The sequence below is a fragment of the Fundulus heteroclitus genome, unplaced genomic scaffold (assembly GCF_011125445.2).
Source record: "Fundulus heteroclitus isolate FHET01 unplaced genomic scaffold, MU-UCD_Fhet_4.1 scaffold_42, whole genome shotgun sequence".
In the NCBI taxonomy this organism is placed as follows: domain Eukaryota; kingdom Metazoa; phylum Chordata; class Actinopteri; order Cyprinodontiformes; family Fundulidae; genus Fundulus; species Fundulus heteroclitus.
The window spans coordinates 1,222,310-1,238,484 of record NW_023396835.1 but is presented as its reverse complement, the minus strand read 5'-3'; the positions used below and the strand labels follow the sequence as shown (position 1 = coordinate 1,238,484).

At 41.2% G+C, this 16,175-nt stretch overlaps 1 protein-coding gene across 8 annotated transcripts in view; it reads left to right on the top strand.

The window, feature by feature from the left end:
* The window catches only part of efr3a (EFR3 homolog A (S. cerevisiae)), a 120,835-nt gene that overhangs the window by 9,908 nt on the left and 94,752 nt on the right, over nucleotides 1-16,175 (top strand). Inside the window, exon 1 of one of the 8 annotated variants that reach the window (XM_036131339.1) lies at nucleotides 4,048-4,514. The exons of 1 other annotated variant lie outside the window; for it this stretch is intronic. In XM_036131339.1, coding sequence (XP_035987232.1) covers nucleotides 4,490-4,514 — 25 coding nt within the window. In that variant the 5' untranslated portion in view covers nucleotides 4,048-4,489. Of the gene's footprint in view, nucleotides 1-4,047; nucleotides 4,515-16,175 lie in introns of those variants that run through there. 6 more of the 8 variants (XM_036131338.1, XM_036131342.1, XM_036131341.1 and 3 more) reach the window with 6 other exon arrangements.

Sequence of the window (16,175 nt, the reverse complement as noted above, 5' to 3'; positions counted from 1 at the left end):
GATTTACACAATGAAACCATAAAAACATCATAAATACACAGAATCAGTCACTGGTTGTGAGACCAGTTATCCAACATTAAATCATATCAGGTGAAAACATCATTATGTTGGTCAGTATTCCTGTTATTATGGCTGAAAGCAGCTCTGAACAGGAGGCTTTACAGTCTGATTTAAAGTGTTTCTGCTGATTTTATAGTTTTCTGGAAGTTTGTTCCAGATTTGTGGAGCATAGAAGCTGAATGCTGCTTCTTCATGTCTGGTTCTGGTTCTGGTTCTGGTTCTGCAGAGTGGACCAGAACCAGAAGTTCTTAGTGGTCTGCAGGGTTGATGCAGCAACAACAGGTCTATAATGTATTTATGTGCTAAGCTGTTCAGTGATTTATAAACTAACAGAAGGATTTTAAAGTCTGACCTACAGAGAGCCAGTGGAGGGACTTCAGAACCGGGTCCATGTTCTATCTTCCAGGTTTTAGTCAGAACGTGAGCATCAGCGTTCTGGATCAGCTGCAGTAGATTTTTTTATGGCAGACCAGTGAAAACACTGTTGCAGTAATCAATGCGACTAAAGATAAACGCACAGAGGAGTTTCTCTCGTTGGGACGTCAGTTCTTTAATCCTGGAAATGTTCTCCAGCTGATAGGTCCACTTTGTGACGGTCTTCATGTTTTCACTGATTAGCTGATTAGATCTGTCTGCTGATGGGAATCACGTCATGTTTGACAACAGATTGCTCTTTGCTCAGACACGCGCAGAGCTAAATTTACCCTGAATGAACATCTGCTTTGCATCGAGCTAAAACATGAGAGGAGCAGTGGAAACGGACCGACCTTTCCTGATAAACCAAATACGAGTGTTTACCTCACAGACGGGAGTAGGAAGCTTTGGGTTGTTCAGCTGAAGTGCGGCGCCGTCATGTGAGGAGACCGGTGACATTTACACCCCCACATTTCTCCTGCATGTCACTCTGACCTGTTAGCATTTACTCAGGGAAGCGCCCGGTCTGACCAATCATTCAACAGAACCTGCAGTTCTGCTGGTTGTTCTCTCTCTGCTGCTAAATGATTTCCATCAGCAACTGTTTTTTAAGGATCTCTGTGACAAACCTTCACATTCCACGTTTTGGTTGTTTAGAAATGAAATACTCACCAAAAGTTTTGAGGCTGGTTTCTCTTTTCCTGTCAGAGACCCGTCGGCTCTGCTGTTTGTCCTTTTTAGGATGCAAGTTGCTGCTGAAGAGGCCTTTGGAGAACACAGATCAACATACTCATACTTTCATCCAAACACAGACACACTGTGTGTTTCCCATTTATTTATAGTCCCGGCTAAAGCTTTTTTTAAGTGACGCTGTTGCAGAAAGTTTGTGGCTTTGGGTTTCTCTGCTGCTTTGTGGAGAACAAACCGATGTATGTATTGGATTGGAAAAAAAACATTTTATTAAAAATAAAAAGCAATTTCTATTGTTTTTTTTTGCTCAAAATGATCAGTAAACCTAATTTTAGTCATATCGTCAGCAAAGTTGAAACTAAAGAGATTTTAAATCCATCAGTCTAAAGCTTCTGTGCTTAAATCTCTCCCTTCCTGTGTTGACATTGGTAACCACTGATGAAAACCATGCGGCCAACACTTGACATCAAAATGTCCCCTCATGCAGCAACTTGCTGCCGACAACTTTGCTGGTTTAGGGTCATGTTGGTCTGACAGATTCCCGTTTAATGGTAAATGGATATTGTCCGTTCCAGGTTTTTTTAAGGCAGAGACCGATACTGATTACTCTGACAATGTCTAGCCTATACCCAATATGTGCTGCCGATTTTTATTTATCCTTTATTTGTATAGTGTCCTGTCTGGCAATGTGGCAATAAGAATTGTCTTAATGCCAAAAAGAGCCCAACAGATTTTACTTCCACCAGTGGAGTATTACTGCTTTTACCATAGTGCTCCGCTTGATTTATATATGCAAGAAGCTTTATTAGACTTTATTCTGGGACTGTTTCATTGTAAATGGACACTGAAATGGAAAGGTAGAAGAGGAAAAAAGGAGGGAAACAGATGAGACAAAATGCTAAAATGGATGAAAAGGTGAAAGAGGAGAGGAACGGGAGAGAGCCATATAACATCCTCAGTCTGCTTCTACACCTGCAAAGAGAATCAGAATCAGACATACTTTAATAATCCCAGAGGGAAATTACTTTTGTTACATAGAGAAATATAAAAAGAACAGCAGAACCAGCCGATAAAGTGTTACAGGTTTAAACAACCAACGCCTTCATACCGTCACTGAACAATATGCAGTATTCATTAATACGACATGTATAAAGTGACAGCTGAAGATAATAATAGGGGTTTTCTGTATGGAAGTGAGTCTGTAATTACCTGAATCCAAGCACCTGTAGGTGTTTGTGCGAGTTTGCTTGTGTCTGTAAGGTTTATCCATCAGAATTTTATTTATTTATTTATTTATTTTTTTTTTTTGGGGGGGGGGGTGATTCTTGAGGCCAATATTTTTTTTTCTACATGATAAAAATGACACAATGACAAAAAACAATTGAACAAGAGTCCATCCATCCATCTTCCAACACGTTTATCCCTGTTGGGGTCCTGAGGGTTGCTGGTGCCAATCTCCAGCTGTCAGTGGCTCAGAGGCGGGGTTCACACTGAACAGTTTATTTATAACCAGCTAATATTAACAATCAGCTTCAGAACGCCGTTTGGAAGGTACAGAGAAAAAACATGCGTCACAACTCTTATGGCAGCGCTTTGTATGGTCACAGCGAGAAAAGAGCTTCTTTAGTTCAGTGGGGAGTAGAAAAAACACTGACCACCATGTATGGACATTATTCTAAGGAAAGTTAGATGCTGTACGCGTAGTGATTGGTAATTACTTTTATGTGGATACATAATTCTCCATGGGAACAAACACAAGCACAGCAGTGGCAGCTCGCCAGCTGGCGAGCAGACGTGGGTTTTTAGATACAGAAACAGACGCACCACTGTTTCCTCCCGCTCATGCTGAGAAAGCAACAGACTTTCAAAGGCCAGATTCAGCTAAATTAGGCAAATAAAACTACATCAAAAGTTGAACATGTGCCCTTGTTGTTGTTGTTGGCACCCAGTCTTGCTTTACCAGCCGCTCTCTGCCAGGGATGGAGTGGTAATGTATGCACTTCACGCGATCTCAAAGCTGCTGAATACGCTAATGAATCGGTATCAGCCTGTCATGATTGGAGTTTTGTTATTGGTTTGTTTTTGTACTTCTTTCTATTTTACCGATTCTGTCCTAGGTTTAGGTTGTGTCTTAGTTTTGGTTTATGGAATAGTTTGAGTTTTGTTGTGGTTTGCTTTTGTTCTTGGTTTTATAGTATCAGTCAAGGTTCTGCAAGCTTTTAGTTCAGTTCTGTTCACCTGCCTGCTCACCTGCCTGTTTTCACCCAATCAGTTTGTCACTCCCCTGTCAGTCAGTCACCAACCTATCAGTTCGGTTCTACTGGTGTACCGACCTTGGATTGTACTCTGACCACTGAGCCTGCCTGTCCCTGTCTTACCAGACTGCCTTTAATAAACTCCTCTAAAGCTCATCTGCTTGTCTGGCCTGAATACTGGGTCCTCTGTCTCTGGTTTCGTGACAAAACGATATAGGACAAAACTGCAAATATCGACCAAAAATATGGACTGGCCGATATATCGGTTGACCTATAATGGTAAATCTTTCACTTGCACCTGAGCTATGGAGTCCCACTGGGTCCAGATTCTGAGCCAGATGCTGTAAAGATAGGTGATCTGAACTTTTGCATTGTTGGTCAGGAAGATCCCCAGATTATAATCCCATTAAGAACCGACGGTTGGTTCTGAAAAAGCAGCTGGAGACACTGGTTGACTCTAACCGCTAAGAAGACACCAACGTTTGGTCACCATCCATCATGATACCAACACAGATGACTTTCAGATATCTGTGTTGGAATTTATGAAACCAAAACTTGCCTCATGTTTCAGATTTAAAAGTAGCCCGCTGACAGATGGAAGTATTTTATCTTTATTACACAACCGCTGAGGCCCACGCATACTTATACCCAGAAAAACTGATGTTCACACGTTCTAAAATGCTGCAGTCCTTCATCAGCAGGTTGTCTCAGTAAGTCAGCAGGACTCCGCTCCAATCAGGTTGATTGAAAAGGCTTTTGACTGTCATAATCCCAGCAAACAAACACTTTGCCGTCCATTGGGCTCTGTTTCCTGTGTTTCTCTCAGAGGAGTCATTAGAGAGTTTAAGGGCGCTTTAAATGCACACACTGGGCTCTGCAGAGCTGCTGCTGCTGCTGTCGGCGAGGGGAAACACAAACACTGCAAGGTCAGTGATGACTGCCGGTGTCTGAGGTAGAGGAGGGTGGCAAAGAGAGGCACAGGGGGAGAGAGACGGTGGGCACAGAGACGGGACCAGACGGAGGCGTCCAAGTCCACCTGGGAGGCCATTCGCTGCTTCAACTCCAGCAAGATGGATTCAGAGAACAATGAGTCGGGTAGGAGGCTGTTTTTTTTTATTTCTGACTCCTGCTTGTGTGTGTGTGAGACAGAGATAGAGTGAGGGAGGTCAAAAGAGTCGTTGAACAAGCCCACGCTCGGCCACGGCCATCGATCTGCTCTGAAAGAAGCACTGAGGCCTAATAACCAATCAGCAGACTGGTTCCGCCTGACTGACGCGCCTTGAGACCAATCAGAGTGAGGGAGCTGATGCCAGGTAACCATAATGGTGAGGGACGAGCCGCAGCAGGGCACTGATTGATGGAGGTACTTGCTTTTTTAATCCCACTGCTATGTGATGGTCTGTTCTCCTCAGCAGCTGCCGTGTCATTGTGAATTTACTCATATTTGTCTTAAAAGGTTAAACAGGGCAAAAAAATAACTAGAAGGTTACAGTTTGTTCTCCTGAGAACCTGTATTTGAGATCTAAAGACTTTTGGCTTGCATTTATTGTTCTGCCCCAAGTGGGGACGTCTTCTTCTGTGGTTTATGTTCATAATCCATATTAATCCAGTTATCCCCCCCCCTCCCCCTTCGTTCAAGAAAAATAAATTAAACTATTTTAAAAATCTGCTTTTATGACAAGCATTTCGTCTGAGAGGTGACCTGAATTCAAAGTGCAACTAAATACAACCTGTGAAACATGCTTGTGAAACAAGATGGCCGTCCTGCTGTTGTAAACAATATAATAATATAACAAAATGTTTGCTGCTGGTGGTTTTACACAGTGAGCTAAGAACAGGCTTCACTTCACTTAACTTCACACTAACTTAACTAAAATAAATGAGTAAATTAAAGTGCCTCGTATTATGGAAAAAATTTTCCTCTTTACAATATCTTGACAGTATATTTTCCTAATCATATATAAATTCAGCATTGCATCCTATTATCTTCATGGAAGCCCAATGAGTGCATTGGCAAAATAACCCCCCCTCCCAAAAAAAAAAATATACCCATATTTTTACGTACAAGGGTGGTAATGTGTTTAAAACAGGAACTCTAGATAATCATTGAGCAGTCCGATAAATGGACCTCTGCTGCATTTGACATAAATCATCAAAAGAAATCTCAAGTTATATTTAAAGAAAACGGTTCTAAAAATAGTTTGTGTGAGTAAAAGTAGAGGAAAACGTACAGAGACATGGGGAGAACATGCAAACTCCACACAGAAAGGCCCCTGTGGAGCCCGGGACTCGCACCCGGGACCTTCCAGCTGTGAGACAAGAGTGCAAACCAATGCACCACCATGCAACATTAACTCTGTTTAACTTTGTTTGATAGTAAAGTTCATTTGAGCTGAAAATGTCATGACGGAGCAGAAGAGTACATCTTTAAGGGGCAAATAGAGTACTTATTCACTGTATGACTCCTCCAATAATTGAAAACTTTGCCGTTTAACATAGATAGTGGTGTACAGTGTGTTTCAGGGTGAATCGGAGCATGAAGGACTGTGCGTGGTTGTTTTGGACAACGTCCTTGAGCTTCATGCTGGCAGATGTTTGATTGGCAGCACAGCTGAAAACACCAGAGGTCATCTGACACCTTTCATGCTTAATTAAGTCCCTTCCATGCTTCCCACTACCTCACTGAGAGCAGGGACAGAATTCCTCTTCTCTCTTTGGTAAACATTCATGTCACGTAATTCAAAAACACAAGCTGGATTAGATGCCTGGAGATGAATAATTCTGGAATGCAACAACAGAAAAAAATGGCACCACAGCTGACTGCTATGGTCTTCTGACTGACAGCTCAGATCTGTTTAACTTTTGCACACTAATAAGATATTCAAGGAAGAGTATATAACTATGCATGTGAAATAAGGTATCATAACTTGGCCCTGCACACCTGAATCAAACGATTGCAGTACTCTCCAGCAGCCATCAAGGGCTGCAGAGGCCTCTGAATCTCCCATTTATCTAAGTCAGGTGTGTGGAAGCAGGGAAACGCCTAAAATATACAGGTCAGTGGGTCTTGAGGAACAGGCTTAAAAACCACTAGCTTAACCACTCTTTGGCTAGTCCATCTACCCATTTTCTGAACCGCTTAATCCCTCATGGGGCTTATGAGTTTAGCCACTCTAGTTGCCATTAATTTAGTAACTCCTAGAATAGCATTAGCTGGGATATTCCTTGGCTAATTTGAGCGTGACTACTCCTAGGCTAGCATTAGCATGTTTACTCCTAGGCTAGCATTAGCATGTCTACTTCTAGGCTAGCATTCGCTAGGATATTCCTTAGCTAATATGAGCATGACTACTCCAAGGCTAGCATTACCAAGGCTATTCCTGGGCTAGCATTAGCATGTCTACTTCTAGACTAGCATTAGCAAGGCTATTCCTAGGCTAGCATTATCTTATCAACACATCAGCCGTCAATAATTTGGTAACTCCTAGGCTAGCACTAGCTGGGATATTCCTTGGCTAATATCAGCGTGGCTACTTCTAGGCTAGCATTAGCATGTTTACTCCTAGGCTACAGTTAGCATATCTACTTTTAGGCTAGCATTAACAAGGCTATTGCTGGGTTAGCATTAGTTTGGCTATGCCTGGGCTAACATTAGCTTGGCTATTTCCATGGCTTCAAAGTTAACATTTGCCTACTTCCTTGGCTTGGATTCCTTGTCTTGGCAGCTATTAAATCTATGTTTTTTCCTATTACAGCTCAGATTTTGTATGTAAAACATATGAATATACATGTTCAGAAATGTTAATCAGTGTTACGTTGTTTTATTTGTGTAATCTTTTGCTGAAAGGTAAAGCTAGTCTAATCTGATATAGGCTGTGGAGCTTTTAATGGAACAGCTCTCCTTGTGAATTAGAAACGTACATTCACTTAGTCAGTTTAGAGACACCCACCAAGTAACACTGGAAAACAGATAGTCTCCATGATCACACATTCCTTCAACAGACATCACTTGAGGAGACCACCCCCTTGGAGGAAATGTCGGAGCTTAGATAAAGCCATGTTTTCTAGGAGATCAGGGCTGTTTGTCTGCAAGATGATGCCTGGAATGGTTTTGTTATGAGTCCAGCGCTGGAAACCTTATTGTTTCTCTGCCATTTTAGAATAAATGGTAAAACTAAACTCTGCAGTTGCATCGTCCTTGGAAGGAATTTAAAGTTGTAAATTTTGTACTGATATCTACTACCAGCTACTAGCCTAGCTACTAGTACTGTAGCTAGGCTAACCATATTAGGTACTTTGCTAATCGTCAATTTGATCAAATATTTTTCACCGTCACGTTGCGCTATTTTAAATTTGGATATATATATCGGACAGAGCAGTGAGTGGGTCACTTGCACCCCACATGGGCTTTGTAATTTTTCTGCATGAGGAACGTCGCATGGCGTGAGTACAGGTGGAGTCAGTAAAATTGTGTCTCACGCTCATTGCATGAAACTTGACAGCTCTGTCTAAAGCTAAGCCAAAATTAGTTTAGCTAATCTTTTCTTTTACCGTAACCTACTGCTCCAGAGTAGATTACATTTTCTTTCTGTTATGTTTGACCACAAATGTAATATGAAAATTCTAAACCTGAGTTCAGACCAGTGAGTCTCAAAACTTGTTCTGTTCTGCCCCTCTGGGAAGATTTCATCATAAAACCTCTGAGCTTTGTCCTCTGTGTGACTGAGGAACTGAAATGGCTAATGGTGTCTATCGAACAAGAATTGTATTGCCTCCTCAATCAGAGGTTAATCCAGTAAAGCAATGAGCAACCAGTTTGTGGCGATGCTGTTCTGGTTTAAGTTCTGGCTACTTTTCATTTTTATTGGGTAAATTGGACTTAAGTCAAGATGTTTGTTGCATGCCAAGGTGCTCATATTGGTGGATTTACCTGTTTCTAGTAGTGCATTAGTTTACTATTTGTATAAATTTTGGACACAGTCACCATATGGATTTTGGGTTATCCATTGCATCAAACCTTAAATGTAAACTTTTACACAATGTTTTTTGAGCTGTTGACTGCATGCTCAATCACACAGCTTTATAAATTGCCTGCAGATCCTGGAGCAGCTACTGTAATGTATCATTGAGAATATTTTCACTCTGACATAGAAGAATTAGATTTTGTACCAATCCTGATTTCCCTTGAGGACCTTTTTTTTGTAAAGGTTTTTCCAAATGGAGAGCTGTCAGAAAATGTAGCACTGGACTTTATTTTAGAACGTGACCTGTTCAGTTTCACACCTTTGGCTTTGGACTGAAGTATCTTAATAGATTTTTAAATTAAACCGGTGTAAACGGAGACGACGCTGGTTCCCAGAACACCCGGATCCTGGAATCAATCTTGCAGGATTAATTGACATTTCTCTTGCCTGTGTGTCCCGGTCATCTTGATTTAGTCTGAGCCTGAGCTGAATTCAGAGACCTGACTGTCTGCTCCATGCTCAGACCTGTAGATTGTTAAGATGGCCCGACATAGCTGCATTGCAGGGCACCATACACGCTATTAACACGGTCTGCTGCTTCGCTCTCCCACTGGAAGCTGAGCCTCATATCTCTGCTGCTGCACTCACATCGTCTACATCCTGATGTTTGGAGTCTGTCGGCTGTCTCGTGTTCCCTCAGGTGTTGTCAGGCTGCTGGTTGAGACAGTTCAGATGTCTGATATCACACTGATTATAATATAATGTGAGATCAGGTATTCACCTTAAATTACATTAAAGTAATAATTACCAGGGTAGCTTCAGATGTCTTTTTTATGCAGTAATGGCTTTAATCTCTCCGTAATCTCCTCATATGTTGTTGATTTTTATTTTTATTTTTTTCCAACATTGGATTTATTGGTTGTTTGGGTGGTTAAAAAGTAAACAGATGAGCTTTCTTTTTTTTTTCTCTTTTTTTTTCTCTCTTTGTAGTAAAGCTGTTAAACTGTCATATTCTCTGCAGGTGTGTTATGCAACAGCAGAAATTAGAGACACAGGAGGGGTTCTGCTTTATGTTTGATAGATCAGAGACTGAAGTTTTGCTGCACATGTCTTCTTCTGACTATTCAGGACAAGCTAACAGACACAGAAAGTTAACTGGTCATATAGTTTCTAACCCCTTTAACCTGGCTGTGATAAACAATTAGGAGAACCCAGTATTTAAGCAGTTAAGATGTTTTAAACTTTGTCCTGATTTGCCACTCATTCATCATTTTCTGCTCCAACACAACATCAGTCGATTTAAAAAGTAGAAAATCTATCACTTTAGTAGTGTTTTATCAAAAGTGGTAAAATTGAGTCTATAACATTTGACTTTGCTCAAAGAACCTAAAAAGAAAACTGACATTTCCCAACTTGTGTGGAAATGTTGTGTTTAAGGTTGAGCTTTATTGTATTTTAGATACATTTTAATATTGGACAAAAACAACTTGCCCTGTGAAGGACTGTGAACCTGTCTAGGGTGAACCTCGGCCAAGATGGCGATGGGCACCAACACCCCCACAACCTTCCACGGATAAACGAGTACAGACAATGGATGAGTGAATGTTCTTCCCCATAAGAGATTATAATTTGAAAAGGACAAACTGTCATGAGCTTTGGTCAAGTAAAATAATGCTGAGTATGACTTACAAATAATCACTGGTCTCTACCAGAAAATCAGTTCATGACCTTCAGCCCACACTCATTTGGATTAGACAGCCACCTGTAAAAAAACAAACAAACTGAAGGTCCTGGAGTGGCCTAGTCAAAGTCCAGGCTCCAGTCTGATAGTGATGCTGTGTTGTGACCAGGTCAGCAACCTTCCTGGAGTTAAATCTGCGGTGCAGCTGTTGAGTTTGGAGCACGAAGCTCCTGATTAGTCCTGATTTCAGGGTTTCAGTCTCTGGTGTTTTTCACACGCCACCTTCTGAAAACGTTCCGGTTCAGTTTGCTTTGTGTAAAATATGATGTTGGGAGGAAAAAATTCAATTCAATTTTATTTATATAGCATCAATTAATGAAACATCATCTCAAGGCACTTTAGAAAGTCAAATTCAATCAGATTATACAGATTGGTCAACAAAGTTCCTATATAAGGGAACCAGTTGATTGTACCAAAGTCTTGACAAGCTGCATTCACTCTCATCGTGCTCAGAGAGTATCAGATAACCTGGTTGCTTCTTCATTTTGATGTTGAAACCTTGTTTTGAAAACGTGACGCTGGACAGAAGATTGTTCCTCTTTTTAAAATCGGTTATTATGCAGCTTTGGTTCCTTCAACCTGTAAACTTCACAGGAAGTGGAGAGTTTCACATGGAAAAGCACAAAGTTCAAGATGCTGACCACAAATTTTTAAAGATAAATGTGACTTCCTCTAAACAACAGATGCATTTAAAAATAGAAGAACCTGTTTACTGATCAGCAGTCAGATCTGATCTGATCAGATTTGAGGGAAGATTCAGGAGCTAAACAGATTAGGATTGAGTCTTTTCCTTCCTGTCCGTCGTCTCCTGTAGTTTCCCCAGAGTCCCCCTGTGGTCCTGATGCTGCGTCAAATATTTCCTGCTTCAGTTTCAGGTTTAGACTTAACCAGCGAGATCAGCTGGATCAGAACCATCAGCAAATTCACTAACCTCAGTGGAAAATAAAAATGTGCTTTGATATTTTTCCTACAGAAAAAGATCAACCATACTAATGTCAACGGGTAGTTATCCTTTTAGGGGTTTATGTTTTTTAAAAAAAAATGGGAACGCAACTAATTGTTCCGTTAAAATAATTTGACTATTTTCCATAAACATACATTGATATTATTTATTTATCCATCATTCGTGACATACTTCCTTTTTGCAGATTAGCTCAGCAGGAAGTTGGACAAAGTGCAAAACTAGTGAATTATTGAAAATAAACCGTAACTCCTATAATTTAACATCATTATGTTCTGAGATTATTGAAACCTGATGTTCCTGATTTAATGGGATAAAATCCAAGCATACATTCTTTACAGATTTCGAGCAGATATGTTACTGCAGCACATAAATATTTCACAGTTGATGTGAATAGTGAGTTTTGATTGATTCCCATAAACCTCCATTCTAAGATAAATATGCTTCCTCACCATTATGTCCTGATTGGTTCTAATTAAGTGGAGGGAAAAATGCAGATTAGGCATCTTCCAGGTCTGCGTTAACATGGAAAATGTCTCATCAGACTTTATTCCCCGTCTCGTTGTCTAAACGTTGTTTCTCAGTCTGACCGACCAGAAACGGGAAGGAATCAGGACGTCTGCGATGGATCACTACCATTAAATGAACCTTAAACTGGAGACAGAGCCCAAGTTTTACAGATTTATTCCTGAATAATTCCTTGTTCTGCTGGTAAAAGGCTAAAAAGGCTCATGTTGTCTCAGCCTTCCCCCTCAGCTTCTATAACTGCTTCACCCCGTTAAATCCAAATGCTTTAGCAGGTGAATTAGTGATTTCTGAAAGGTGCATCCTGTCGGTCTTTAGGGTGAGATTTTGTCCGTCAGATCTCATCAGTGGGTCTGCAGTCCTCTCCAGAGATCCGTTGTCTGGATGTTGATGGAGGCTGGATGCAGGAGGGAGCGCTGACTTTAAATTGGTCTCATTCGTCTCTCTGCTGCCAGCCAGCCTCCTATCTTTCTCCTGCCTTCCCTCCATCTCTCCATCCTGCCTTTGCTCCGTCTCCTGACTCCCTACGGCTCTTTCACATCCTTTCCTCCCGCCTTATCTCTCCATCCATCTCCTGTCCTCCTTTCACCAGTTGCTCTCTCTCCCTGATGGTGGCTGTAATTTGCTCTGAGATGGATGGTCTGCGTCTGCCGCCCCGCCTCCCTGCTGCGTGTGATGGATCCCTGGGCTTAGCCGTGGCTGTGGCCGTCGTCTCCGGGGCCTGTGAGGCGGACTCATGAAGCAGCCGCCTGGAAGGACCGCAGCGCCTGGCTTTAGTGCGTCTGAAGGCCCCAGGATCACCGGGGGGGGGGGGGGGGGTTGCTATGCTGTGTGGGAGCCCCCCGCTGGCTCCTACTGCAGCAGGGAGGCAGAAAGCGTGTGCTGGAGACGATTCTGGAGACCTCTGAGCTTCTAAAGGTTTATTTTGTGATGAGTTCATTAGCTGGGTCCTCCTTTAGCTGTGCAGCATCAGGATGTTCGTCTTTCCTGGGTGGAAGCTGGACATTTGTCTCTGTGTATCCAGCTTTAAAATATTAGTTTTGTCGGTGAAACACGACGGCGTCCCTCATGTCAGATTACTTGTTTTTTTATATTTGTTCGGATCAGAGATGCTGATGTTTGTTAATCTTGACTCACAGCCGATGGTAATATGGGCAAATTTCCCTCAGGGTTAGTGGAGAAGATTTCACACATCTGGATTAGAGTGGAAAATGTATTAAGTTCAATATTTCAAACTCCTTTCTCACTGTCCGTCCATCCATCCATCCATCTATTGATCCATCCATCCATCATCCATCCATCCATCCATCATCTATTGATCCATCCATCCATCTATCCATCCATCTATTGATCCATCCATCCATCCATCCATCCATCTATCTATTCATCCATCCATCCATCCATCCATCCATCTATTGATCCATCCATCCATCCATCCATCCATCTATTGATCCATCCATCCATCTATTGATCCATCCATCCATCCATCTATTGATCCATCCATCCATCCATCCATCCATCCATCATTTATTGATCCATCCATCCATCTATTCATCCATCCATCTATTCATCCATCCATGTATTGATCCATCCATCCATCATCTATTGATCCATTCATCTATTGATCCATCCATCCATCTATTCATTGATCCATCCATCCATCTATTGATCCATCCATCCATCCATCATTTATTGATCCATCCATCATCTATTGATCCATCCATCCATCTATTGATCCATCCATCATCTATTGATCCATCCATCCATCCATCCATCCATCCATCCAGTGCCTCTCAGTGGCCTTTCAGCTCCTTGTTTTGTACAGGACTCATCTCACTGTGACCTCCTTCAGGTCAGGCCTGCATCTTGTTGATGTGTTTTGTTTTCCATGGGTCTCCTTCCCGACCGACGGCTGACCAGCCACATGTGTCTCCAAGGATGACTTGGAGACAGTTTTTGGGATCATCTTCCCCAGAGCTGAGCCGACACAAGGACACGGCGTGTCTGAGGCGTGCCTCCGGCTAACTTGCGCTGTTTGTCCTGAATTAACATTGCATGCTTACAAAACGATGACATCATCACCCTGACTTTGCCAGATTTAGAGCGTCTATCATCATTGTGAATGTGAACTTCAGAATTTAAAGGAGATTATGAATTATCTTCTCATTTTGGCATCTAGCAAAAACAAATTCTAAATCTATCTGACTTAAAACTGGAAAAGTTTATTCTGATTTAATGTTTTGTATGTAAATATCTACAGGAAACAGTCAGCCCACTTTTCCTCTGCAACGTTAGGCTCTTTTTTAAAATAAATGCTTTGGCTTTTTAAGCAGTTGTTTCATTGTTCATTAGTCTCTGCAACGGTTTATTTGCACCTAGTTTTCACTTGTGCTTGTGTTGTTATTTCACACGCGTGTCAACAGCTTCTACCGTTTCACCCTCCTCCACTTCCTCCTCCATCCAGTTAGACGCAAACCTGAGCGTTCAATGCAACACGGTTTCTGTTTCCTTCCTCCTTTCTGTCCTCCCTGCAGGCGGTTTAAACGGAGAAGCTGCCTCAGATCATGGTTCACATTGAACGGATTCATTTTCAGCTGCTGCGGCGCGGCTAAATGCTCACCAGGTGGACGCGTCCACCTGAAAGCGCTCAGCGGTCAATGAATGACCTGCTGTCACACAATATTTATACTAATCCGTTTCTCTACAAGTGAATTAAGAAATAGAACTTCTGTATTCAGCTAAAAAAGGATAAACAGCTTAAGTTTAAGTCTCTCTGAAGAGTATTAAAATGTGGAGAGAAGATGCATTAGATTTTAACTTCTCTTAGAGGGCCAAGGGTGAGACATAAAAAAATGATTACGATAAGGACTGAGCATGGTGGGTCGGGTAAGGCAGGTTTATTTATTTTGGACTATTAATACACAAGCCAATTCCAAATACTTAATAATTAAAGGAAAAGTGGTACAATAATATTGCATGCTTGCAAATAACAGTTTATTTGTTCTTCTAAAACTGGATCTGGAGGCTTCTTCCTAATCCTAATTTAACAAGGAGAGAAAAAAAAAAAACATGACAATGACATAGAGAGAGTTTGACTGGAAATGGTAAATATTTAGGGAAAATCTAATCATTTTCAGTTTTAAATGGAAAAACGTTGACATAAACAGGTTTTGTTTTGTTGTCTGCTTTAAAGCTCCTTCTGCCTGCAGACTCTGAAAAGTTTACATTAAAAGTAAGAGCAATAAATACTGATATCTTTAAAAATATGATTAAATGCAAGTGTTGTGTGTAATTTAGGGATAAAATTGCATTCATTAATAGTTTCCTATCTGCAAAAAAAACCCCACCAAAGCTAGTTTCCTGATAAATGTTCAGTAAGTTCTTTGATGGAGTGTTTTCAGGGCAGTATTTGCTTCGACTGCAGTGACTTGATCTCAAAGCCACACGATCTATTTTAAAAACGACTGCAATGGATTTTAAAATTCCTTTTTTATCATTATTGCAATACAGATCATAAAATATGACGATAAACGTTAAAGCCCATATCGCCAATCATTAAGCGCACAGCATCACTTTTTTATCAGCTAAGACTTCAGTCCACCAGAAACGTCGCGTAGGAAACATGGTCAGAAGCTTCTGGTGGGCAAACATTAACGGTGATTTATGCTAGAGATTTGATGGGTTAATCAGATTCTTCATTTCCTGATGTGAAAGCAGTTCACAGCAGAAATATAACTGGAGGTAATCAGAGTTCAACGGGTCGCTCTCTGCAGCCTGGGGGGTTTGGACAGGAAACCGCGAGTCCTGCTGCAGTGGGAGACAAAAAAACTCTTCATTTGGATGTAAAAACTTTAATTCTAACAGATTAATTAAAATCTTTTCATTAGTGCGCATTAACTCAGCACAGATCATAGAAAACAAACAACAATTGGTCTTAAACTCCGTATAGTTATGTTGTACTTTGTTACGTTCATTCATTCATTGTTTTTTCCATCAACTTTTTAATGAGAATTACTTTCATTGGTAATTTGTAGTTCTCGCTGAAGAATTCAGGTGTATGCTGTAACAAAACTACAAACCCCATAGGCAGGCCCAGCTGAATAGCGTCCAAGCTTCCCCCGTCCAGCCTGTGGAGAAATCTTAATCCTGAAACCGTCTTACCTGTGTTTGTTCCAGGCATAAAGATCAGGACAGTCATGTTGTTCGCCTGCATCCCGGGGAACTGTTTATTTCAGGAGGTTTGGCTTGTAAACGGGGATTTCAGGGGGTAACTAGCTGAAACCTATCTGTGTTCTGCAGGAAGACTTTGGAGCTATCATAACCAGGTTAACTGAAAAAAAAACCCACAGATTTAAGTAAAAATGTACCTTTATATGATGGTCTTATGTACATTTTAATAAGTCAAGTATGTGTATTTATTGAGTCAAATCTTATTCATCTTAAATTTAAATCAAAATGGCCCTAAGAACCTCTTAAAAAGCCTTGCACACAGCATGGCGAGTGATGCAGAAAATGTGCATGTATGCAGAGATCTGTGTGGTCAGGATGAGCAACAGGAGGCCTGC